The 24,667-nt window shown below is 51.4% G+C and overlaps 2 protein-coding genes across 12 annotated transcripts in view; one reads left to right on the top strand and one right to left on the bottom strand.

Annotated features, from left to right (window-relative positions):
- Tsc1 (TSC complex subunit 1) overlaps positions 1-10,209 on the top strand; it is a 46,001-nt gene extending 35,792 nt beyond the window's left edge. For 9 of the 10 annotated variants that reach the window (XM_051166994.1, XM_051166996.1, XM_051166993.1 and 6 more), the window contains 9 exons: positions 43-601; positions 1,966-2,009; positions 2,735-2,901; positions 3,782-3,964; positions 4,879-4,989; positions 5,608-5,730; positions 8,587-8,774; positions 8,844-9,005; positions 9,489-10,209. In XM_051166994.1, the coding sequence (XP_051022951.1) occupies positions 43-601; positions 1,966-2,009; positions 2,735-2,901; positions 3,782-3,964; positions 4,879-4,989; positions 5,608-5,730; positions 8,587-8,774; positions 8,844-9,005; positions 9,489-10,002 (2,051 nt within the window). In that variant the 3' untranslated portion in view covers positions 10,003-10,209. The remainder of the gene's footprint in view (positions 1-42; positions 602-1,965; positions 2,010-2,734; positions 2,902-3,781; positions 3,965-4,878; positions 4,990-5,607; positions 5,731-8,586; positions 8,775-8,843; positions 9,006-9,488) is intronic. The other variant, XM_051166999.1, reaches the window with a different exon arrangement.
- Positions 10,210-15,099: 4,890 nt separating this feature from the next.
- On the bottom strand, positions 15,100-24,642 carry Spaca9 (sperm acrosome associated 9). 2 transcript variants are annotated; one of them, XM_051166379.1, is made up of 5 exons: positions 24,446-24,642; positions 19,445-19,616; positions 16,724-16,926; positions 15,942-16,089; positions 15,100-15,176 (listed from the first exon to the last, which is right to left on the bottom strand). In XM_051166379.1, exons 2-5 carry the CDS (start codon positions 19,586-19,588, stop codon positions 15,165-15,167), a joined length of 507 nt encoding a protein of 168 aa, XP_051022336.1. In that variant the 5' UTR covers positions 19,589-19,616; positions 24,446-24,642; the 3' UTR covers positions 15,100-15,164. The 2 variants fall into 2 exon arrangements, with proteins under 2 accessions (XP_051022336.1, XP_051022335.1); XM_051166378.1 differs by lacking the exon at positions 15,100-15,176 and having other exon boundaries at positions 15,568-16,089.
- Between the last annotated feature and the right edge of the window lie 25 nt (positions 24,643-24,667).

The following is a 24,667-nucleotide window of genomic DNA, read 5'->3' as shown; positions in this document are numbered from 1 at the left end:
GTTGAGTGTTTACAGGGTTCCCTTGTTTCTTCCTGGTTTCAGCTGCGATATCTAAAGAGCTTTCTGAGATCACCACTGCGGAGGCGGATCCTGTAGTTCCTCGAGGGGGCTTTGACTCTCCCTTCTACCGAGACAGTCTTTCTGGTTCTCAGCGGAAGACTCATGTGGCAGCCTCGGGGACGCAGGGGTCCGGCGCGAACCCTGAGCCTTTGCACTACTCCCTGGACAAACATGGGCCTGACACACCAAAGCAAGCCTTTACTCCCATAGACCCACCCTCCGGCAATGCTGATGCCAGCCCCGCTGGGGACAGAGATGGCCAGACTTCTCTGGAGACCAGTATTCTCACTCCCAGCCCTTGCAAAATTCCACCTCAGAGGGGAGTGAGCTTTGGAAGTGGGCAGCCTCCCCCGTATGATCATCTCTTTGAGGTGGCCTTGCCAAAGACTGCCTGTCACTTTGTCAGCAAGAAGACTGAGGAGCTGCTGAAGAAAGTGAAAGGAAAGCCAGAGGAAGACAGTGTGCCCTCTACCTCCCCAATGGAAGTGCTGGACAGACTGATAGAGCAGGGAGCAGATGCGCACAGCAAGGAGCTGAGCAAGTAAGCCCCGGCCTGCTGTTGTTCTTAACTAGGCCAGAGTTTCAGACAGCACTGGACTGTGAGGGCACAGCAGGACTACCCCTTTCCACTTGTACTCAGGGCAGCTGGTTCTCTTGTGTTTCCTTCGACGTCCTTCTGTTCTGTTGTTTTTCCATGTGTAGAGCACAGGCACGTGTGCCTGGGTGATCTGTGAAATGTTGGTGTCCATATGTAAATAAGTCTCTGTTCTATGTGGATGCACATTTGCTCTCTGAAAAACAGACGCTAAAACTGAGTTAAGTAATACTGACCTCAGCGTGTCCCTCTGCAGGCAGAGCTTTCCGTTTCTTCCTGTGCTGTTGGGGAAAGATGTGGCAGTCAGCGTTCTCTACAGGTTCAGGAGGCAGGTGCCCTACAGAGCTCGTGGTTGCTGTAGAGTAGAGGCAGCTTTCAGTCATCCTTGTTTCTTTTTCTTTCTTTTAACCATGTCAGAGGATTCCATGGAAGGAGAAAGAATTACCTGGCCAAGTTGAGTTTGATCCTTTTGTCACTGGTTCTTAGGAAATTTTATTTTAATCTTTTGTTTTGAGACAGCGTTTCACTATGTAGCCCAGGCTAGCCTGGAACTGATGATCTTCCTCCTATGATCTCTGAAGAGCTGAGCTTATGAGGATGTATCACCATCCCTGGCTAGTTTTTACCTTTCTTCTATATAATGCCATAGGTGGAATTTGAGAAGAATTGTAATATTTAAAACTGCACTTATAAAATGAAACTTGTTATATCGGAGTCAGGTAAATGACCTCCATTTATCTGCACAGGGTGACAGTAGCTTGTCCAGGGAAAGTGACTCTGTGTGTGAGTAGGACTGCAGTTTCCCTGCAGAGGGTGGCTGGAGAGCAGATCTGGGACACAGCCATTAAGCAGGGAGCTCAGTACTAGGGCTGAGGCCTAGTCATGTGCAGTGAATAGCCTGCCCCAACCGAGACTCTCCCAGCTCAGTGGAGGCCTGGAGTTTGAGAGCTTTTCCTAAGCCACTGCAGATGCTGACCACAAGAGTGGAGCTGACTTTGCTACACTTAGAAGTCTATGTTTTTAGCTGAGGATGCAGCTCAGTTGTAGAGTGCGTGCCTAGTGCTCATGACACCCTCCATTTGATGCCCAGCACCATATAAATGGGGTAGAGTGGCCCATGCCTACAGTCCCAGCATAGGGAGGTGGAGGCTAGAGGGTCACAAGTCCAACATCATCCTTGGCTACATAGCAAGTTCAAAGCCAGCCGGGGCTGCATGAGACTTTTTTCAAGATGCCACCACGACCAATAAAACATCCAGATTCATGTTTTCTAGGTCAGATCAGTAACTTATTATAAAATCTTTTCCTAGGTTGTCCTTACCCAGCAAGTCTGTTGACTGGACTCACTTTGGAGGTAAAGTTGGCGCTTCAGCACACATCAGACACACCCATTCCTTTTCTGTCTTTGAAGGGTGCCCTCAGGAAGGGCCTTCCCTTTTCTGTCTCCAGTGGTGAGAGGATCCCAAGGGTTACAGTCAGTGTTTCATATTTTTAAGGAGTGGCAGGTACTGTGAGCTTAGGAGTTTAGTGAAAAAGTGAGCACCAGGTTTCCCTAGAAAAGATCTCTTGGTGGGAAAGTACTAGGACGGCTCCCTGGAAGGCCAGCAGTGAGGGACCAGTGCAGAGAGAAGGGAGGTAAGAACTCCCTCCATGGCCAGGTTCCTGCCTAAGAAGCCCGCCTCTGGGACCACCTTTGGATGCTTTAAAGGGAAGGAAAGTAGAAGAGTCTTCCACTCGGTGCTGGGAGCTCACATGCTATGAAGTGTCAGAATTGTGTACCGAGAGAGGCTCTCACTGACCTGGTCTCTCACTGGTCCGGAGCTTGCTAGTGTAGCGAGGTTATCTGGCTAGCAAGCCCCAAGGCTAGCAAGTATAGCGAGGTTATCTGGCTAGCAAGCCTCTTTTTACATGGGCTTTGGATATCAAACCAGGCCCCCATGCATGCATAGCAGCACTTCCTGGCCAGGGCTCTCTTCCAAGACCCAAGAGTTAGGTTCCTTAAGTGAGGCACATGGGAGGGCCTTGGTAGAACTATGTGTAAAAGGCCTTTCTGCCACCTTCCCTCTGCTTTAAAATCAGGCTCTCCTCCCTCAGATGAGATCCGGACCCTTCGAGACCAGTTGCTTTTACTGCACAATCAGCTGCTGTACGAGCGGTTCAAGCGGCAGCAGCATGCACTCAGGAACAGAAGGCTCCTGCGCAAGGTGATCCGAGCAGCAGCCCTGGAGGAGCACAATGCGGCCATGGTGAGCAGGCAGGGTGTGTCCACCCACACGGTGGCTGTAGAGAGCAGCTGCTCTGTAAGAGTGCAGTCGTCGTTAGTCCCAGCTGAGGGCAGGCACTTAGCCTGTGAGGTGCAGGTGTGCACATCTGACTCTCAGAACTCCTCCCAAGCTCTCAAGAATCATGAGAACAAATGACCTTTTGTGACTATTTGGCATTGCCCATGAATCTAAAGGGTCAAAAAAGCTTTTTCCTTGTTGGTAAGCTGCTTCATGGCGCAGAGCTGAAGTTGTTTGATGTCAGGGCATGAAGCCAGCCGGATCTGGGCTTGAATGTTGGTTTTTACCTTCAGTCTTTTGGGTTTTTGTTTTGTTTTTGTGGTGGGGGAGGGTTGTTTGCTTGTGTGTCTTTTCCCTATAGACCTGGAACAAGAACTCACTATGTAGACCAGGCTGGCTTCAGACTCACAGACATCTGCCAGCCTCTGCTTCTGCCTCTGAGTGCTGGGATTAAAGATGTGCACCACTACACCTGACTTACCTTACGCCTTGTGATGCCTTTTTACCCATTCTGTAGACAGTAAGTGATTGCAGCAGCCTGTGCTGTACCCTGTGGTGTGAGTCATTCTAGTGAACTCTACCTGGCACACTGGGTGCTCTGTCAGGGCGCAGCGTCCCAGAGGACCACAGCAGTGTGTGTTCAGAGTCTTCCTCGGCAGGCAGTGAGGACTTCAGCAAGTATCAGCGGCGCGCTGTTCCATGTGCTGATGAGGACTTTGGGCAGCGTTTGACAGTAGAGACAACAGACCCATAAGTGTGTGATTAGGATTCCAGGCAGTGTGTTGACTGTGTCACTGCCTGTGCTGGGTAGCCTCTAAAATGATGGTGTCTCTGGCTCTGCTAGAAAGATCAATTGAAGTTACAAGAGAAAGACATTCAGATGTGGAAGGTGAGTGTGCAGAAAGAGCAAGCCCGATACAGCCAGCTTCAGGAGCAGCGTGACACCATGGTGACCCAGCTGCACAGCCAGATCAGACAACTGCAGCATGACCGAGAGGAATTCTACAACCAGAGTCAGGAGCTACAGGTAGGCAGGTGACAGGAGCGGGTGTGGCAGCTGCTCTGTCCTCTCACCTTACTCTGCTTGCCTGAGGTGAATACTTTGCTCTTTGCGTGCTGGATGGATCTTAGTGCAGACAGAAGTTTCCTTAGTGTCCCCAACACCCTGGAACCAAAAGAAACAATGCAGTGTTGCCATAAGCCAGTGGGTTTTCAGCCTGTGGGTCACGACCATTGGAAAACACATATTACAGTTGTGAGGTAACAATGAAAATAAACTTATAGTTGGGGTTCCTAAGAACATTGGAAATAACGTGTTTTCTGAAAGTTGCGACTCACACGTTGAGAACCACTGCTCAGTGAGGTTGATTCCTCTTGGCAAACAACATACCTGCATCTAAAACGTTTTTGACTTCCCTATTAAACAGCTCTCATTGTGAAGATCAAGGGACCCTCTTGGTATCACACAGTGTTTTGGTCTTGGAATCAGTAAACAGTGACACCTTCATTTCCTCTTCCACTCTGTTTTCTCATATAGCTTTTTTTTTTTTTTTTTTTTTTAAATCACATAAGCCACTAAAAGCCCAGCTTTGCCAGGATGTGGCATTATCCACAGGCATGTGGGACCATCTCTACCAACTAATCGGTAGTTCCCATGATGTCCTACAGATGTTGCTGTGGTCCCCTCAAAAGAATGAAAAATCTGGGTCACATTTCTGTGTGGTCACCTGGCCTGGGACGTGCACTTTTGGAACTATAGGGGTCAGGTCTTTGGGATTTCCCCCTCTTATTTTAAGTGGTAAGAAACTCAAATCTCTCATCTAAAATTCATCTGATACTGATGGACAAGAGAGCAGTTGAGCCGAGCAGCCCCAGCTCAGCCTTGGCCTGTGGCTGTGCCTGTCCTGCTCTCATAACTTGACAGCCAGCTCTCTTTGGTAGACAAAGCTGGAGGACTGCAGGAACATGATTGCGGAGCTGCGGGTGGAGCTGAAGAAAGCTAACAACAAGGTGTGCCACACTGAGCTGCTGCTCAGCCAGGTTTCGCAGAAGGTAAGACTAGACCTCATCTGCTGACTCTTGCTTCAGGCCAGACAGATAGATTACTTGTGTGTCTGTGCTGGCAATCCAGCAGGGAGCGATTCTACCCAGGAAACATTTGGCAGTGTCTGGAGACATTGGTGTTGCTGGCAGTGAGCGGGTAAGGCCCATGGGTACTGCCAAATGCAGCATACCTCCAGTGCAGATGGTTCTCACAACAAAAGCGCCTGCTGAGCTGGGGCCAGGCACATCCCACGGAGCCCTTTTTAATACCTTGCTTATGAAGTTTGTTAAGGCTTTTGAGCTGTGACTCCCTATAGGGATTTAGTGAAATCTGTGTCATGTGTATTCAAGAACAGGTTAGTTCACTGGAGCTGTCTTCCACAGCTGCCTCTGCTTCAGTGTTCTTGGGCTAGTTGCATTGAAATGCATCCATAATTGCTTCTGTGTAAAGCACAACCCAAGAGCTTCTGCTGCCCTTGGGTGCCTTCTTCCCCATTAGCCACAGACTCAGTGGGAATGGTTTACTCTGCCCTGCATTGCATTGCTCCTTGACAGTCAGTGTCAGTGTCACTGTCCATTGGCTACTTTGCCGTGCTGAACGTGCACTATCTCACTTCCGTCTGGCAGCTCTCCAATAGTGAGTCGGTGCAGCAGCAGATGGAGTTCTTGAATAGGCAGCTCCTGGTGCTCGGGGAGGTCAATGAGCTGTACTTGGAGCAGCTTCAGAGCAAGCACCCTGACACCACCAAGGTATGTGACTGAGAGACACAAAGCTTCACTGCCTGGCCCCATGTTCTGCAGAGCAGCCAGGCAGGCCTAACCACACAGCAGCGTCCAGCCGTGGGAAGACATGCAGCAGGCCTGTGCCGTGGTGGGGCTGTTTAGCAGGGTGTCCAGGGTACATGAATGTCAGTTACTATTCTCATATCTGTGACAAAACTGACAGAAGTAACTGAAACCAGGGAAAGTTTATTGGCTCTCCGTGTGAGGGTCCAGTCCATCTAGGCTGAGAAGGTGTGACAGGAGTGTGAGGCAGCTGGCCCATTGTCCACAGTCAGGAAGCAGGGAGAGATTGTGTTTAGCTCACCTTGCCCTTTTATTCATTCTGGGACCCCAGCCTATTGGGTGGTGCTGCCACTTCAGCTAGCTAGTCTAGATAATCTCTTACAGACAGGTCCAGAGGTTTGTTTCCATAGTGATTCTACACCCCATACATTGAAGCATAAGATGTGACTGCTGCAGAGCAGGCGGGAGGGGGAAGTGGGCAGCCAGCGCTGCTGAGCACCCCGTTGAGGACCTACGGTGCCTGGGGCTGCTTTGCCCAGCACCCATGCTGTTTCCTTTCCTTTTCCTTGTGCCTCTGGTCCTGCCGATGTTTGCTCAGTCCTAGTGTCAGCATGCAGAGCAGTGCTTGCCAGAGTGTCCCTGTGCAGTCAGTCTTGGGCATGTTAGCAAAGGAGCTTCGGGAGTTTCAGTAGGGTGTACTCTGGCGCTGTGTGTGACACTGCTCCTCCATCAAGTGCCTTTAGTGCTCTTAGCTCAAGGCCCTGTGCAATGTCATCTGTGGTCCCCAGGTGAAAAGTGTTGTCTCAGAAGTGAGGAGACATAGTTCATGGTCCATTTGCTTCTTAATTCTCAGCCCTTCTCAACCTCTAGTTCGAACTCTGGAGGGTGTCAAAGATGAAGCTATCTAGAATCCAACTGTGAGTTACCCTGGAAGCAGAAGAGTTCCCAGAGGAGGTGGGGAACAGACCCAAGGGCCCGCCCCTAAAGAGCTTGCAGAGCCATCTTGTTATTTTTTGACAGAGGATCTCCCTGTGTGGCTGCTTTGAAACTCTCGGACCAGGCTGGCCTTGAACTCACAGAGATTCACTTGTCATTGCCTCCCATGTACTAGGATTAAAGGTGTTGTCACCATGTCTGGCTGCTGCTGCAACAACTTTTTGATGGCTCCACAGAAAGGACACATAGTTGGAATGGCTTCAGTTACTTGGATCCTGAGACTGGCAGCAGCCATGCCCCGCCTGAGAGCAGTTTCACAGTTATGAGTTGGGAAGTTCACTCACATTAGCTGGGATGCCTTCTGTTGTACATCACAAAACAAAACCAACAGTTTTGCTTAACAATACAGTTTTATTGCTTCACTTGACAGAAAGTCCTGAGGCAGGAGAATTCAAAGTTGATCAAAGTGACACTCTGGGGCCAGTCCGAGGAAGCCAGGCTTTTTGCACACTTCCCCTGCCATCTTAACCGGCTAGCCTTGTCCTGCTACTAGCCACGCTCAGCCCTCACAAGCCACCACCGTGGTGCTCCCTTCCTATGGGTGGCTGTCTCTCAGTGAGAAAAACCTTTCTCAAAACCTTCTATGTGCTTTGTATCCTATTTTCCTTTGTGTTGGGTTTGAGTAGTGCTTGTTACTAGCCTGTGAGGGCCTTGAGTAGGCCAGATCTACCTCTGGCTGGGGAGCTGGGTTGCTGTTCTTCAGGACCATGGAGGAGGGGTAGGCTGTGAAGGTAACTGAGATGTCTGGGGCTTGCTGTTTTAATTGCTTGTGTGAGTATCCATAAATAAGAGCAGTTGTCACTATTGCTATGCAGGGTTGGTTCTAGGGTTCTGCAAGTTTCCAGATGGTTAATTCATCTAACCATCTCTAGGTCGTGTGTAAATGTCTAATATAAAGTAAACACTATATAAGCAGCTGCTAAACTGTGTTACTTAAGAGTAATGACAAGACCCCACATGCCACACTCAGTGCACTCAACAAACATGTGTGGCTGGTGAGGTCTGTAGCTGTGGGGGTGACTATGCCGCCTTTGTCACGGAAGTCATCTGTGTTGACGGGAGCTATTTGGCACAGCTGGGAGGGCAGTGTTTTCAGTCCTTTCTGCCTTCCACACTCTGGAAACACCTGTCTTACTGGTCAACCTTCAGGCTTAATGCCTTCTGGAAAGGTCACCTCCTTGTAACTTACAGTTTAGGCTCCATTTGAAAACCTTGTATGGTGTCGATGTGTGTGTGTAGGGTATGTGTGCTAAACACACAATAACAATTGTTAGGAACAATTGTTCCACCTTTTGGGGCATGTCTGTCTACACTTACTGTGGCTTTCCCATGCAGGTGGGCCACCTGCGTCACTTGGTCAACAAACTTTGGCAGGTACTCAGGCCTAAAGATCCTGCTTCTCCTCAGCAGATATGTTCCTTTTGTGACACCATCTCAGCCGCTAATAGAAGAGGGAGAAAGGGTAAAAAGAAGATAAGTGGCCCCAGTGCCATTCACCTAAAGCGATGGTCCACTTTTGTATCTTTTTTACTGGTACTATATACACCCTGCAGACAGTAAATACAGCTTCTTTCACAGAGCCCTGACAGTATTTCTAAGGGAGCTCACAGTCATCTGCCTTCATCAACGTGCTGTGCTATCTGCTGTACAACTTGTCTTTTGATGCTTTAGATGGCTCCTTAGGGGCAGACATCAAAGATGCCCAGCCACCTTACTCGTCAGGACGTCTTCTCACTCACCGAGTCAGGGCACTAAGTAGAGGGACACTTCAGTAGGGGGAATTGCACACTTGTCTGCAAGTAATGACTCCAGACCTTTTTATAGGAAGTAGAAATGATGAAAACTGCATATCGGAAAGACCTAGAAAAAAACAGAAGCCACCTACTCCAGCAGAACCAGAGGCTGGATGCCTCACAGAGGCGAGTTTTGGAACTGGAATCTCTTCTGGCCAAGAAAGACCACCTTCTCCTAGAGCAGAAGAAATACCTTGAGGACGTCAAGAGCCAGGCGAGGTGACTCACTGGAAAGGTGTGGGTGGTGTGGGGCCCCTCCCATGTTCTGAACCGATCCCTGTCTTTCAGTGGACAGCTGCTGGCTGCAGAGGGCAGGTATGAGGCTCAGAGAAAGATCACCCGGGTGTTGGAGCTGGAGATCCTAGAATTGTATGGCAGGTTGGAGAAAGATGGCCGCCTGCAGAAACTAGAAGAGGACAAAGCAGAGGCTGCAGAAGCAGCGGAGGAGAGGTGAGAGCAGCTGTGTCAGGGCTCTGTGGAAGGCTCCGCCCGCAGTGCCTTAAATGGGGAGGCTGCACACAGTAGGGCGGTAACAACCAGCCAGGCCACCGTCCCCTGCTCCTCCTTCACAGAGAGCCATCTCCTTTTGTATCACTCATTCTGCCCTTCCCATTGCAAATTGCCAGCCTGTATGACCCCATGTGTCATTTGGGCTTCAAGTGAGACTCTTGCTTGTATCTACTACCTCAAAACAGAGCAGGGAGCTGGAGGGATGGCTTTGTGATTAAGAGCACTGCCCTTACAGAGGACCTGGGCTTGGTTCCCAGCACCTGGGGAATCTGGGAATCTGGTAAGGAGTAGATACACGCATGGCGCACATACACACACTCATACGTGTGAAGTTTTTAATTAAAGAATGGGCAGGAAGTGTGATTTCATGTTTCCTCTGAAGTCCTGCAGTTACCAACTGCATTACATCTGGCTTTTTTACAGGCTCGACTGTTGTAGTGATGGCTGCTCAGATTCCTTGGTAGGACGCAATGAAGAGGCTTCTGGCCACAACGGTGAGACCAGGACCTCCAGGCCTAGTGGCACCCGGGCCAGCTGTGGAGGTAGAGTCACTGGAGGCAGCAGCAGCAGCAGCAGTGGGCTTTCCACTCCAGAAAAACCCCCGAGCCAGAGGTTCAGCAGCCGGTGGGAAACCACCATGGGCGAGCCCTCCAGCAGCATCCCCACGACGGTTGGCTCACTTCCTAGTTCCAAGAGCTTCCTGGGCATGAAGGCCCGGGAGCTGTTCCGTAATAAGAGTGAGAGCCAGTGTGATGAGGATGGTGTGGCCAGCAGTAGCCTTTCTGAGACCCTAAAGACAGAACTGGGCAAAGACTCGGCTACGGAAAACAAGACTCCTCTGAGTGTAGACGCCCCACACCCATCTTCCCCAAACTCGGACAGTGTGGGGCAGCTCCACATCATGGACTATAACGAGACTCTCCATGAGCACAGCTGAGCAGGGTCCGTCAGTGTTCATTTGCGTCTTTGTTGGCACAGAACAGGAGGTGTGAATGCACGTTCTAGGCTTTTCTGTTTCTGGGGTCTGAGCAGCTGCTTGTGTGGTGGGAATGGGACAGAGGTCCTTTTGACAGAGGGCAGAATGTGGGATGCTGGTTTTTGGGTCTGGCATCGAGACGCTTTCCTTCACCCCACCCCCGCCTCCTTCATTTACCCAGCAGTGTGTACTCATTGAGGGCCTGTGCGCGTCCCTTGTAGCTTTATTTTCTTCCTTCCTCCCACCAAATGGTTGTGTCATTTGAACCTGTGCAATATGAGGCCAAATTTCATCTTTGGGTCCAACACACCACTCTGCTTCCCTGAGGTTCAGATAACTGAGTGGCTCTTAGGTAGTTGGTAACACTGCAGGTAAGTCCAGTGCTGTCCCTTCCAGGAGGATGTAGCCTGCAAAGCTGATTGTCTTTATGGGTGCATTTTCACTGCTTCTTGGTTCCCAAGTTCAGCATCTAAGCCACAGATCTAGAGAAACTGGCTCATGCACCCCTGCCTTTTCTTGGCAGCTCTGATATGCTTCCTAGAAGGTTCTGTGAGAATGCCAGTTGTTTTGACAGTGCGGTTGGCACTGTGGGGCCCACACTGCCTTACTCTCTGGAAAGCTCTTACCCCTCTACCCCACTACCTCTTATTTATTTGGTATTTGCTTGAATGCTGGCACCATGCTGCCTGTGGTTGGGTGGGTGTGTAGGTGGTCGTCCCACAATTTGCAGACAGTGGGGAGTGGCCACTAGGAGGGGCACCCAGGGTTCATGCACACGTGGAAGTGTGCCTCTGGCTGGCCCTGCCTAGCTGAGCCATGGTTCCACCCTGCAGGCTGTTTGCCTCCCCTCGGGTCCAGCTGCTTGGTGATGCTGCAGCAGGCAGGCTCGGCAGAGTCAGGCTTTCCTCAGAGCTCATGTGATGGTCGTTCTCGGGCTGGGGCTGCTGCACTGCAGTAGGTTATAGAAACTTTTTGCACTGGTTCTGACTTTGCAGGAGAGACTCTCCCTGGAGCTTCATGTCAAACACTTCTGTTAGGAACAGCAGAGCAACCCAGAGTCTGATAACGAGGGCCGACAAAGGCCAGTGGCCTGTACCTGCTGCCTGCCCTCATGGCTCACGAGAGGTTACATCGGCCATGTCAGAACACATTGGTGACAGAGAGCTCAAACTCAACCAATGCTCCTGAAATAAATGCTGGAAGTGTAAGAGTTGTTGCCTGATATTCTGGCCCAGGCAAGGAGACTTGGGAAGGAGCCTTGAGCTTGGTTTTCTTGATTTTATTCTGTCTAATATATAAAGAACAGAAGGGTTTAAGTACGACAAAGCTAAACAAAAAACTAACGGTACGAAGTCTTACTGCATATGGAAGTTTCCAGCCTGAGGATGAGAGTCTTAAGTGTGGCAGTAACTATCCTAAGCATCCCTAAGTCAGGTGAAACTCTGTGTCACCATGGCAGTGCTGGCTGGAGACCTGTCAAGCCCATATGTGCTATAGCTCACGGACAGCCAGCCCACAGGAGGGCATGCCACAGACCACTCTCAGACCAGCAGAGGGCAGCCATCTGCCCTGGACACTCAGTGTGAGATTCAGTGACACCATGCTTTTCATTTAGCTCTGCCTGAAGGAAAGCTTAACGCTCGGTGTGCTCTCCCCGATCCGTTGTGGAAAGGGCAGGTGAACAAACTGGGAGACAGATTGCGCAGGTCAAGGTGGACAGAGCTCCTAAGAGTTGCCCTCCTCCCCACTACCACCAAGATCTATTTTCTCTCCATTAGAAAGAAAACAGACTGCATAAGTGATGAAGTGTAGGGAGAGGAGGTGGCAGCGTGGTGAAATAGGCTACGGTATACCCCAGCATCTCTGCAGACTCCTTGGGCCCTTAGCACTTTCCTTCAGCCCGACTCTTCCTATACCCAATGATAGAACCTGAGCACTCTGTGTGGCATGAGTTCTAGGTTTGGTTTTTTTGTTTTGTTTTGTTTTGTTTTTTTGAGACAGGGTTTCTCTGTGTAGCCTTGGCTATCCTGGACTCACTTTGTAGACCAGGCTGGCCTCCAACTCACAGCGATCTGCCTGCCTCTGCCTCCCGAGTACAGGAATTAAAGGTGTGTGCCACTACACCCAGCCCAAGTTTCAAGGCTTTTTGCAGCTAAGATTGGGAGACTGTGGCCCACAGTCACCTTGAGGGTACCCAACCTAAACATTGACTCTTTAAAGGGCCCCAGGATTAATGGGTGGTTGGGCAGAGGCTTCTGTTTAGAGAGCAGTGAGGGCATCAGGGAGTCAGTGGGGTCACCTGATGCTGCTACAGGCAGGATGGAAGCTTCTGAGAGGCACCTGAGGCCTGGGCCTAGGTATTAGAACAGTAGGTGTTCTGTCTTAGGCATGTGTGAATGTTGGGGTTGAATGGCCGCCATCCTTTGATCGCTTGAAGTGTGTGCTGTGCTTGCCAAGGGTCCCAAGGAGACTGGAGGCTAGGTCTCAAGCAGTCAGGAATCTGTTAGGAGCAGCTCTACAATGCCACTGGAGTAGAGGAGTGGGCCAGTGCCTACAAGAGGAGCTACGCGCACATCTCTGTTTGGTAGCCCTCCCTAAAGTCTGTAGGAATTTGCTTTGGGACGAAGAGCAGCATGACTGTGAACTTGAGGAGACAGGCTCTAAGAGCATCCCTGGAACTGGCAGCACAGCTGTCATTGGCGAACGCTTAACCTCAGCAGCTCTACTGACCCTTCCAGGAGGGAAGGTTTGACCTTCTGGACTAAGCTGCAGAAGGTTCCAACTGTGTGTGACCATGGGTAGCAGGGAGTCACCCTTCTTAGAAGGCAACCTGCCACAACACAGGGAAAATCCTGGAAGCCACCAAGCACTTGCCAGGGTGGTGGTGGCACCATGGGTGACAGGCCACAGACTCGAGGCCACTTACAGCATATGTGGGCTCTAGGGCTTGGAGGAGAATGAGAAAATGTTAGCAGCTGAGTGGTTGAGGATAAAAGGATCTGAGAGCTGACCACAGAGCTCAGGCTGGCCATAAATGTAGAAAGTGAGGGAGGTGAAACAACTGGTGTGGCGGGGCCTGCAGTGAGAACCTACCACGGGAAGCCAGAAAGAACTAAAGAGTGAACAGAAGTACTGCAGGAAGGTGCTCACTTTGCTCGCTGTTCGGGAAGGGTGGGAGATACCGTGAACAAGCTGGTGGCGGTGCAGGCATTGCATGGGCTCAGCTTGTGCTACAACACATGCGGTCTGTCTCAGCCAGAGGCCAGTGGCCCTCCGTACTTAGGTGGCAGCCTGTGTCTGCTGTGTCTTCACCCCAGGCTCATGCTGTAAATCCACTGTTGTGTGCATTGATCCAGTGCGAAGATGCCTGAGCCCCTGTGCACAGCCAGAGGTCTGTGGTGTGTGCTTCCATCCTCCCCCCGCCCCCCGGCCTCCCACCCCACCCCAGTTGGCTGCAGAGTCACTGATTCCCCTGTGTTTAGCCTGTGTAACACATCCCTGGGCTGCTGCTGTGACCCTTGTTCCCGCTCAGCTTCCCAGTTTGTGATTCCGCGTGTGTTCAGGGGAGCAGTGTTCCTATTTCTGGTATCACCCTGAGTTTTTAAATGCTGTCTAGAGGAGCACTTGCAGCGACCACGGAAGCTGCACCCTGACCACTTTTGGTCTTAGAATGAAATTAATGGAGACTGGGAAGTGCCCTTCCCTTCCCAGAACCCCAGTATTATCCACCTCTGGATAAGTGGGCCGCCTGAGCCACTGGAGTAGGTCTTTCGCAGGATCCCTGGAGTTGAAGGGCTCCAGGATGGTCCCTCTGCCTGCCCCACCTCACACAGTGTTGGAAGGGAGAGGATAGGATGCTGTCTTGTTAGCTCTGGCGGGTCAGAGGCAGGCAGGGGTTTTTGCACTAGGAAGATTTGGTGGTCACCCTTCATGAGACTGTGGGCCACAAACACATTATGGAGGGAGCAGGTTTTGCTAAGACATACTCTAGTTTTATAATCAATCATGGATGAACCATATACAGCTAACTTGGAGTTTAAGGGCGGGGTCCTCCCATCAGTGACACAAATCAGATTTTAAAAAAACATTTTAGTTCAATGAAAGTCACCTGTTCTCAAAAGGTTTAAATGTCCCCACTTTGATCCTAAAAGCATGTCAAACAATCCGCATCAGATGCCATAAATACAGGCTGCAGGAGAGCATGGTACAGTGTCAGTGAATGGAATCAAAGGTTTGCTGTCCTTAGAATGTTCTAAATGTCAAGGCAGTTGCTTGTGTTTAACTGTGAACAAATAAAGATTTATTGTTTTGCACTCTGCAGTGTTGAGGTGGAGTGACTTTATGCTGGCCTTGGGGGCTTGTGGGTGGAATGAGATGGTCCAGAGCACGGCGGACTGCCTGGATGGTGGTACGGTCGCTACTGGACTTGGACTAGAGAACAGAGAACTCATCTGCCTTAAACTCGTGCCCCGGAAGAGGGCCTCCTCCAACAGTGTGGCCACCTAAGTCTGCATCCCAAGTCCTTCTGATGGAACCCAGCAGAAGCCAACCTGAGTCCTGGTCAGCTGTGTCTCTGATATTCCATCATTACCACCTGCTCCCCAGTGCCCCTGCCCTTCAGTCACTGGGCAGGGGTGGGAGGCGGCCTTTACATAATTCTGAGATTCCTCCTTCACCCAGCCCTACCATTCAGCCTGAACCTTAGTTGGGGAAGAAATAGGGTTGCAAGCTGCATGGCCGTGCATCAACCAGGACATGTCTGCAATTACTGCACTGCCCATCTTAGTAGCAGGAGACTGAGAAGTGGCAGTTTTTTGCTTGTCTGGTTGTCAGAATAGGTCTCTCACCAGACAGACAGGGAGTTCACCCTTGGAGAAGCCTGTAGGCTGGCCTTGGTGGCCTTGAGCCTCCCAGAGGCAGCCCACTCTGAAGGGAAGTGCTCAGCTCGGCTTCAGAGACGTCTGCTGCTGTCCCAGAGGGGCCTTTGCCTGTGTGGCCACTACCCGGTGTCCTTTGGTGTCTTAAAAGTACAGGGGTAAATCCCAGGAAACCGAGCCAGGCTGAGAAGCAGTAGAACACTTTATTCTTGAATGTCTCCCCCCGAGGAAGCAACAGTACAGAAGCTAAGTCGTCCCCTGTGAAGGGAAAAACCAACAGTCAGACCTTATTTCTGGCAAGCTGAGACGCCAGGAATATACATTTTACAGTGTGGGTAGACTAGACTGCCGTGTAGACAGTTGTCTCGCTCAAGAGTCACAAAACAGAATTCTGACTTCTGCCATGGTCTCCCTCTCCCAACTTGTTTTGGGCCAGGTAACTGAATCCCGCTGAGGTCAGCCTTCTTTCTGATCCCACCACCACCGCCTCCACTGGCCTGTTCCTGGGAGACCCTGAGGTTTGCCCCCAGTTTGCCCTTGTTGAGACAAGGAGCTGGCGTGGGCCCCTGCTCCAGTTGGCTCACTACAGAGCCAAAGGCCACAGTGTGGGCAGGAGGCCTGGGCATCAGCGGAGTGCCTCCCCCCTCTCCCTGTGGGACACGCCCTCCCAGTGCCAGATTGTTTGGGTAGCTCTGTGAGTAAGGATCCCTTTCGTCAACAAAGAGGTCAGAGGCGGAGATGGTAGAAGTGAAAAGCAAGAGAGAGAGATTCTCAATTGTGTATTGGCCCCCAGTGAGATTGGGTGACCAGTGGAAGCCAAGTAAGTACATTGATCGTCTGTTACAGTTTCCCACCGGGTGGTTTCCAGGGAGGCCTCCGGGAGCCTTTGTTTTTCTCCTTATGTATGAGGCTCTCTTGTGCAAGCTGCCTACACTTGTGTTTTCCTAACCAATGCTGGGTAACCGTGGTCTGGTCACGTCTGGCAGAAGCAGCAGCTTCCTGGCTACCCAGGACCTCACTCACATGCTGCAGCACTTTGCGAGGCAGCTTCTCAGAATGAGCGATCCATTCCTTCATTAGGTCCAGGACTACAGGGATGAGGCTCACCACGCCCCCATAGTGGTTCCTGGCCTCGTCACAGCTGAGGTGATTCACTACATCGTGCGGGTACCTGCAGGACAGGGAGCAGGTGGTGAGGCCTACTGAGGGGACCAGATCTCATGGACAGCAGGTCAGCCTAGGAGGTGTAAGACCCAGATGCACAGAACCTCGGGCTCCTTCCTCAAGTGTTCTGATTTCAAAAGTTCAAGGCCAAGGGCCCCAAGTACTTCCGGTGCAGAGCTCAAGAGCTGTCAACCACCAGGATCAGGGGCTGGATAATCCATCTCCACCACCACCCCCTCACCCCCTGTCACCTTTGTAAAATACTAGCTGTGACCTTCAACTCTTCTTACCCTAACATCTAAAGAGCCCACTGAAACGGATTTGTGACACTCTGGATATCTCCAGGGTCGCCATGGAACCCAGGGGGTGTAACTTTGATGTCCCAACTTCTCCCTAGTCTGGTTCTAAGTCACAGGAGACATGTTTGTTGTTGTTGTTGTTGTTGTTTTGTTTTGTTTTTTGTTTTAGCCCTCCTATGTCTGTGACCCATTTGTAAGTCAGTTTGATTAGACCAGACATTCCATTAGGTAGTTGGGAGCTGGGACTTGAATGGATTAGAGGTTGTGACCTGTGCCAGCAGGGGAGAGCCGGCTCACAGGTCCCTGTCCTCTCAGCAGAGACTGCCTCATGGAGGGACTTACTTTGCTCTGAGGATGCTCAGGTCATTGCTTTGGCTAACCATGGTTTTGCATTTCTCGAGAAGGCTGTTGGTGACAGGGGTGCCAGAGTGCAGGGCCTCAAAGTGCTGGCACAGCTTGTTGAGCTCCGAGCAGATATCCAGGAACATGACAAGAATCCGCCGGTCCGTGGAGTTATTGCAGTAGTGTTCCATGTAGCTCTGCACCTGCAGAGGGCAGCATGTTAGGAGTGGGAGAGGCAGCGCACACTGCCCCAGGCCTCCCACAAGATCATAGGCTTGATGCCAGAGAGGAACCATTTGCATGTACAGGTCATGAGACACAGCTAACTTTGCAAACCGCAGCAGCAAATGCTCCTAAGTCTGATCTCCCTTGCTCAATCACCTAGGTTCTCCACACTAAGTAGGGACTTTTTTGAGTCTTCATTTTCTACAGAGGTTCAGACAAGTGAATTGACCTGCTTGGGTGCCAACAGAAGTGGCCTGACTGATTTGCCTCCTCACACAGTGGCCTGGGCTCCACTACCTTACTTACCCAAACCAATGAGAAAGAAGTAAGAATCCATTGGGTTGAGTTAGAAAAAGTCAACCCCAGCCTGATTTGGGAAATTATTGTCCACCTAAGAACAATGAATGAGGTGGATAGATTGTCTCTATTCCAACCCAGATTCAGGGGCCATCTCCAGTGGGAGGAGGGCTGGGGTGGGGGCGGGGCACAAGGTCATACCAGACTTCTTCGCACAACCAAGCCCCACATGACTGCAGGTACCATGGCTGCCTTGCCAAAGGAAGCCTCGCGGGATGCTGAGAACACTGCTTCCCTGATCTGCTTTCCGCTTGCCTCCTTGGTTGGGGGTAGAGATCCCTTTGTGGTCTTTTGCCAGTTTCTTGGGACCACCCAGGGACTGTGAGTCTAAGCACAGGCCAGGTGAGATGCCAGGGAAGGACAGAGAAACCGATTGACTCAGTTTACAGCCAGCTGCTACTCTCCGTGGAGTGACAAAAGGGGCACAACTGCTTCCCCCATACTCCCAAAGTCTCCATCACTCCATTTCTTAGTGATCTGAAGGGATCTGCTCCCCACCCACAAGCTTGTATGGGGCAGAGGCTCCGGCAACACACTTGTCCAGGAGCCTGGGGCTGCATCCAAGTGTGACCACCCACACACAGCGGCACCTTTGGGCTCCCAGGGTCATCCTTTGAGGTGGTAAGGCCCACCATGCAGGTGCTCAGGTAAGTGGGACTTGGGCCAACTGCCCTTTCAGTAGTTCAAGGCCGAAAGCCAGGGCCAGTGGACCACTGTGATAAGGTGAATGCAGATGCCGGTGGCAAGGATGCATTTTCTTCGTGCGGTCAGCATTTTTCAAGTAAAAAACAGGACTTTTTTTTTTTTTTTTTTTACAAAATTTAGAAAAATAATATTGAAGGATGTTGGCTTGGTTTCCCCAATCTTGTTTCTCCTTGGTGCTTGGAGCCTGCCCCCCAACACACACACAAACACACACACACACACACACACACACACACACACACACACACTTTCCAGCCCCCCTTAAACAGGCATCCTTCAGGGGAGCTTGATTTCTTTGTGGTGCCCTTTTTTAGTTCTAGGGTCCAGTTCTAGGGTGTATGTGTGTTCCTAACTGCCCCATGGCTCAGGGCCTGAACTTCCTGGAAGACCTCCAACTCCCACTGAATGAACCTGGTCAATAGCCCACCCTTTAAGAAACAGGTTAAGGGTTGGAGAGATGGCTCAGTGGTTAAGGGCACTAAGTGAGTTCAATTCCCACTAACCACATGGTGGCTCACACACAACCATCTGTAAGGTGATCTGATGCCCTCTTCTGGCCTGCAGGTGTACGTTCAGGCCGAACACTGTATACATAATAATAAGAAAATAAAATTCTTTAAAAAAAAAAAAGAAAGAAATGCTTTAAAATAAACAAAACAAAACAAAAAAAACCAAAACAAGACAAAGGAAAAAAAAAAAAAAGAAACAGGTTAAGGTTAAATAAAAGTGTCCAGAAAGCCTCCGTCAGTGATCTGGGCCAGTTACCAGTTTGTGGTAGAATCTGTCAAGAAAGACTACAATCTACCTGCTCACCAACAAATCCTGGTGCTGAACCTAGGTCTAGCAGGGGACACCAGACACTTGAGTGCTTAGTATGGGCCAAGAGTTTTCCACGATGCTTTCGTTTGATGTATTTTTTGTTTTGTTTTGTTTGAGACAGGGATTCTCTGTATAGCCTTGGCTGTCCTGAACTAACTTTGTAGACCAGGCTGGCCTTGAACTTACAGCCAGCTGCCTGCCTCTGCCCACCGCCCCCATTCCATACCCCCCCCCCCCCCCCCCCCCCCCCGAGTGCTGGGATGAAAGGTGTGCGCCACCACTACCCACCCGGCTTTCATTTGACATGTTTTCAGGTGGGGGAAACTGAGGTTTAGTGAGATATGTGCACTGGCCCAGGCTACAAAGGTGGCAGATAGATTTAGGCCCAAACTGGCTGAGTCTTGGGCCCCTACTTGAATCACTGTTACCTGTCTGGTAGGCCAGGGATAACTGAAGGACTCTTGAGTCCCCCATTCCAGTTAACACACACACACACACAATCTCCTCTCTGGGGCTCCACAGTTCCATGTTCTGGGTTGAGGGGACAGAGCTGGGAAGAGCATCCTGCCCCACCCCACCCCCACATACTCCTCCACCCTGCTCGGCAGACTTCACCTGTCCAATGCTGGAGATGGGCCGGATTTTGTCGTGAGCATTCTCCCGGCAATGCTCCAGAGCCGCAATGAAGGTGAACTGCTGTTGCTGGAAGAGCTTGTATTTCTGCTCAATGCTGCGGAGGGATTCTTTCACCTCGTTCATTGTTGTCCTCGGGTCTCACAGGACAGGTCTGTCGGGAGGAAGAAGAGGGAACCTTGAAGGCCTGGGCCAGAATCTCCATGCGGCTTTGGAGGGAAGCCTCCCAAAGACATGTCGTGTGTGTCCCTGGGTTGTGGAACGGGAAGCAGGTCCCAGAAAGCTGCATGCTCGTTCCAGGGCCTTCAAGTTGTCCACCAAATCTGACTCTTGTCTATTTACCCCGCCACGACACCACAGTCTGCCATGAGCTGTGGCTTCCTTCACCTGGGGACAGTTTCTGTGGTCCTCAGTGCCTCCAGATCATAGGGTGTGTACACACACACACACACACACACACACACACACACACACACACTGTCTCGTGTGTAAGTGCACACAAGCATCCCAGAGCTCTCTGTGACAGAACCAGGGATTCAGGGATGTGCTGTAAGACCCCAAACCAGCAACATATTAGTTAAAAAAAAAATGTCCACTATGGTGAAGTTGACAAGAGCCTGGCAATTCTTCTTGTGAGAAAAGCAGAGAAAAGAGTCGGTGCCTGGGGGTTCTGTGTGACCCTGTCTCCTGCTGTGGGCTTGGGGCAGGAGCCCTGGCCTCGGGTTTGCAGGTTTCCAGTATGGAGGTAGACTCTGCCCCTGTCTTATGTTAAGTTGCCTCCTTCCTGCATTACCTGATTAGTAGAGCCACCTGCAAGGAGTGCAGCCCAGGGGCCATCACTGATGCTGGCTGCCCACGAGCACTGAGACTCCCCCATGAGCAGACAGGGAAGAAGGTGCCCTACTCTCTGCTGTCACGGCTTACCGACCTGGGACAATGCTTATAGTCTTCAGGGAATGTCAGAACTGGAAGGGACCCCAGCAGCCCCTACCCTGTAACTTCCAGTGGGTATGTGTCGGAGACCTAGAAGCAAGGGAGTCACAGTGAGTTTGTGCCACCGACCCCTGGGTCCCAGGCTTCCTGATGCACACAAGAGCCCAGGCTCCAGCATGCCAGCCTGTGTCTCATGAGCCAAAGCCACTCCAAGATGCTGGAAGTAAAGGGGCCAGACACACAAGGTCAAGTGTAAGGAAGGTACATTGTCAGCTTCTTAGTGAGGACAGTGAAGCTGGAATTGCCCCTCCGTGACAAAATAAATGGCAGCAGGGGGAATGGGAGAACATGGCCTCTGGATGCTGGCCTGCAAATCCGAGAGCTTGGAGATGATTAGAGGAGGCCCTTCAGAGACCCAGGGTTGTCCCAAACTGTACCCCATTAACCCAAGTGGATGCTCCACTGCCAACTGGAAGTAGCTGCAGCCCTGGGAGTAGCTGCAGCCCTAGTTGGCTTGGTGCCAAGCATGAGTGGGTGCCTCATGCAAATTTAACAGATCACGCATGGTGTCTGCCAACAGCTGGGAGCAGCTTCAGCCCCGGGAGTAGCTGCAGCCTGGGTTTGCTTGGTTCAGGTCAGGCCCTTCCCTCTCTTCCTTCTTCCCTCCCTCCCCAGTCTTCCTATACTCAGCCTTCTGCCTGCTGTGGACATGGGGAGAGGGGAGAATGAGGCTGAGATTCTTGTTTGTTGGGCATCTGCTGTGTGCCTCTTCCTCATGGGGCAGAATTGCTCACATGGACCTAGTGGGTTTTCTCTTGTCCCTCCCTGAATTCTGACACACTAGGAAAGGATTGAGGGTGAAAGGAGGAAGACAATTTAAGGGTTGGGTGCCAAGAAAGAAAACCCCAGCATCCATTCAAGAGAGAAAAGAGATACTTTTTTTAAAAAGTCCACAAGAACAAATAGCCCACAGAGCCAGGCAGTGGTGGCGCACGCCTTTAATCCCAGCACTCGGGGAGGCAGAGACAAGCAGATCGCTGTGAGTTCGAGGCCAGGCTGGTCTACAAAGTTAGTCCAGAACAGCCAAGGCTACACAGAGAAACCCTGTCTTGAAAAAAAAAAAAAAGTAAGAAGAAGAATAAAATAACAGAATTTTAGAGAAATACTGTGTCTTTCTCTACCAGAACCTGTGGCAAAAAGAAAAACATGTAATAATAAACTTGCCTTTATTAAGTGTTAATGGCTTGTTCTAAATGGATTTTTGCCACTGCATTAACATATCTACTTTGACTGTTGAGATTCAGGGCCCCTTGAGGTTCCACTCACAGATGAATGTCCTGCCCTGCCCCATCTTGCAGCTTACAAAGGACTCAAGCTGTAACCTAGAAAAGTCCAAGAGGCCCAATGGTGGGTGTCCAGGGAGACCAGCAGTGTGCCTTGTCAGCCTGGCCTCTGCCCATGCAGTTCAGTGCTGTGGTTGGCACAACCAACCGAGGCTGCTCTGCAACTGCCAGTCCTGGGTTCAGATCCTGTCCCACCCTGACTACCGGCCTCAGGTGGCCTGAGCTTGGGTTCTGACATACAGGAGGAGAAAGCAGTCACCCAGCCTTGGGGTGGACATGGGCTGAGATGACAGGTATAAGGAACGTGGGGACCCCAGACCTTAGAAGGTGGTGTTAACTCACAGCACACCCCAGAGTGACTGTGACTACCCATTACAATGGGGGACTTCTGCCACAGGCGTGCTGAGTACCTCCAGAGAAGCAGGGGCTGCTGGGAGCTTATTCTTCCTGATGGAGGCATTAAACCTCAAGCTTGGAAAGAAAGGGTGGCTGGGCAGTGGTGGCGCAGCCTTTAATCCCAGCACTCTGGAGGCAGAGGCAGGCGGATCGCTGTGAGTTCGAGGCCAGCCTGGTCTACAAAGTGAGTCCAGGACAGTCAAGGCTACACAAAGAAACCCTGTCTCGGAAAACAAAACAAAACAAGACAAAACAAAACAGGAAGGAAGGAAAGAAGAAAAGGGGTGCAGGTGGGCAGTGTACTCAGCTAGAAGGCAGGGATGTAAGACAGGCCAAGCCAGGGGACCCCTGGGTCAAGTTGGATATTCAGAACTACTGAGGCCAGGGCTGGGGATGAGCACCACACTTGGTCCTTCCTACACTGTGCCACATGCAGTCCAGATGCTAGGCTCTGCAGCAACGGACAAGGCATATGAATGAGGCCCTGCCCTGGATAAACTCTCTTGGAGAGGGACGAGGTCAGGGCAGAGCTCAGAGTGGGGCAGGGGTGAGCACGTGAAAGCCAGGGCCATGCAGTCTGCCAGAGGAGCATCTGCAGGGCAGATGCCAGCAGACAGACAGGAGAACAGCCTCTCGCTCCACAGCGTTCTGGGAAAGAGTCGGGCATGCGTCATCTGAGACCCTGGGCCACAGCTTAGGACAAGGGAACACAGTGATCACAGAGGATGATCTGAGGATGAAGCTAGAACCACACCGGAAGCGGGCAAGTGGGGATCTGTCACATCCCTGCTGGATTCTCCGTGTGGCTCTTCAGTTAGGCCCTTCCTCCCTTTCTCACGCTCCTTAGAGACAAGATGGCAGGCATCATCTGCTTGGCTGTGGCTGCTAGGGAGCAGGTGGGAGGTGCTACCAAGGATCTGAAAAGTCACCCAACCATTTCTAGGGTCCAGCCTAGCTCGACTCAAGGCCTCACTTCCACTCCTTTCCCAGAGCAGTGAGAATTAGCACTCATGGGACTGTCTCCTACGAGCTGGGCTCCCTGCCGCTCTCTCTGGGCTTCTGGGTTCTCTGAGGAGACAGTGCTAACTGGCTTTGCTGTGGCCCCACGAGCCCCCTAGAGCAAACCTCACTCAGTCATTGATCCTAGCAACTTGTGACATGCACACGTCAGGAATGTCACAAAAGGGGCTGTAACAAGCTATCCAAAGTGATTGTCCCTTGAACACATGCCTCTGCAGCCAAATTAGAGTGCATGAAAGGCCTGAATGCGGGCACCCCTCTCTCTCTCTGGGGGGAGGAAGGAGGATAAAAATGATTACCCCATAGGTTTTAGGCTTTAATTGATTTGTATTTTTCCAGGCTGCTAAAGAAGATTAGATCATGGTAGGAAAAGTGCCTAGGGCTTTAAATAAATGAGGAGGAACGAAAGCCACCTCAGAAAGGTCCAGGAAGCCCACTCAAACACGCCACACACCCCACCCCACCCCCAAAGCTGCAGCTTGGCTGTTGTGTTCTTTGTGGAGGCTTCTATACCTCCCCAGCTGACAAGTCGACTGGGGCCTTTGAGGAAGCAGTCATGGGGCACGTGGAGGGCAGCGCTGCCAGCTTCACATGGCCAGGTGTCACAGTCCCACACGAGGACGCCTGCTGTCAGCTTTGGGGTTGCCTCTGATTTCACGCATAGCCCCTGGGCAAGACCTTTCCCTCTGCTAGGCCTCAGTCTCTGTTTCTGCAAAAGGAGGGAATCTGGAGCTGGGTTTCCTTCCCAGCACCCTCATCTCATGGCTTACTGCCTGTACCTCCCACTCCAGAGATCCGAACACCCTTTTCCAGCCTCTGCTCTTCCTGTGTCCCACCCTGCATACACATAAAGAAAATAAAACTTGTAAGAGAGGAGTTACTGCTGTCCAAAGTGACTGAGGTGTGACTGAGATTAGTCTAAAGATGAAAAGAGCCATCACTATGGATAGCAGGACCCACAGACCGGTCACTGTGGAATGCTTAGGGCAGTCGTGGGAGGAATGCTTTAGTGCCCCTCCCTCCCACCCCACTGCTCAGGCTAGAAACTGAGGCCCAGGGCAAAGCTGTAAAATTCACAACGTCCAAGTGGAGTTGGGACTTTGGGCTGTCCCAGGAGGCTGTGTGTCCCTCTTCTGGGTAAGAACACAGGCCCCTTCCTCCATGCTACCACACTTATCCCTCCCGCTGCAGCCCTCTCTCTAGGCCAAGGCATCTCCACCTTTCTCCCCAACTCGACGCCCACCCCCCCCCCCCCGCCTCCGCTCTTAAGCGGCGCCCCAGCCCCCTTTACCCTGATTTGACTCGGACTGTCCTTCGCCTCACAAGAGTGCCCAGAAGCTTGGAGTGCCTCCGTGGGTGTGTGGGCCCCTGGAGGGCGGGAAGGCCCTCCACAGGTCACGGAAACGGCAGTGGGCGGGGTCGAGGCCACGGAGACCAGCGGGCCTTGGTCGATTGTGACCACAGGTGCCATGGCAATCAGGTCACATGGCCCGGAGGAGATTAAGTTCCCTCA

This window comes from Acomys russatus, chromosome 24 (assembly GCF_903995435.1).
Source record: "Acomys russatus chromosome 24, mAcoRus1.1, whole genome shotgun sequence".
NCBI lineage: Eukaryota > Metazoa > Chordata > Mammalia > Rodentia > Muridae > Acomys > Acomys russatus.
This window is presented reverse-complemented; position numbering and strand designations above follow the sequence as displayed.

Bases quoted from the DNA above. Each gene is read 5' to 3' on its own strand.
- Spaca9 (XM_051166378.1), bottom strand. From the start codon at position 19,588: ATGAACGAGGTGAAAGAATCCCTCCGCAGCATTGAGCAGAAATACAAG. The intron at 16,927-19,444 runs GTGAAGTCTGCC...TGCCCTCTGCAG, and splicing joins CCATCTCCAGCATTGGACAG to GTGCAGAGCTACATGGAACA. The intron at 16,090-16,723 runs GTAAGTCCCTCC...CCTGTCCTGCAG, and splicing joins CTGAGCATCCTCAGAGCAAA to GTACCCGCACGATGTAGTGA.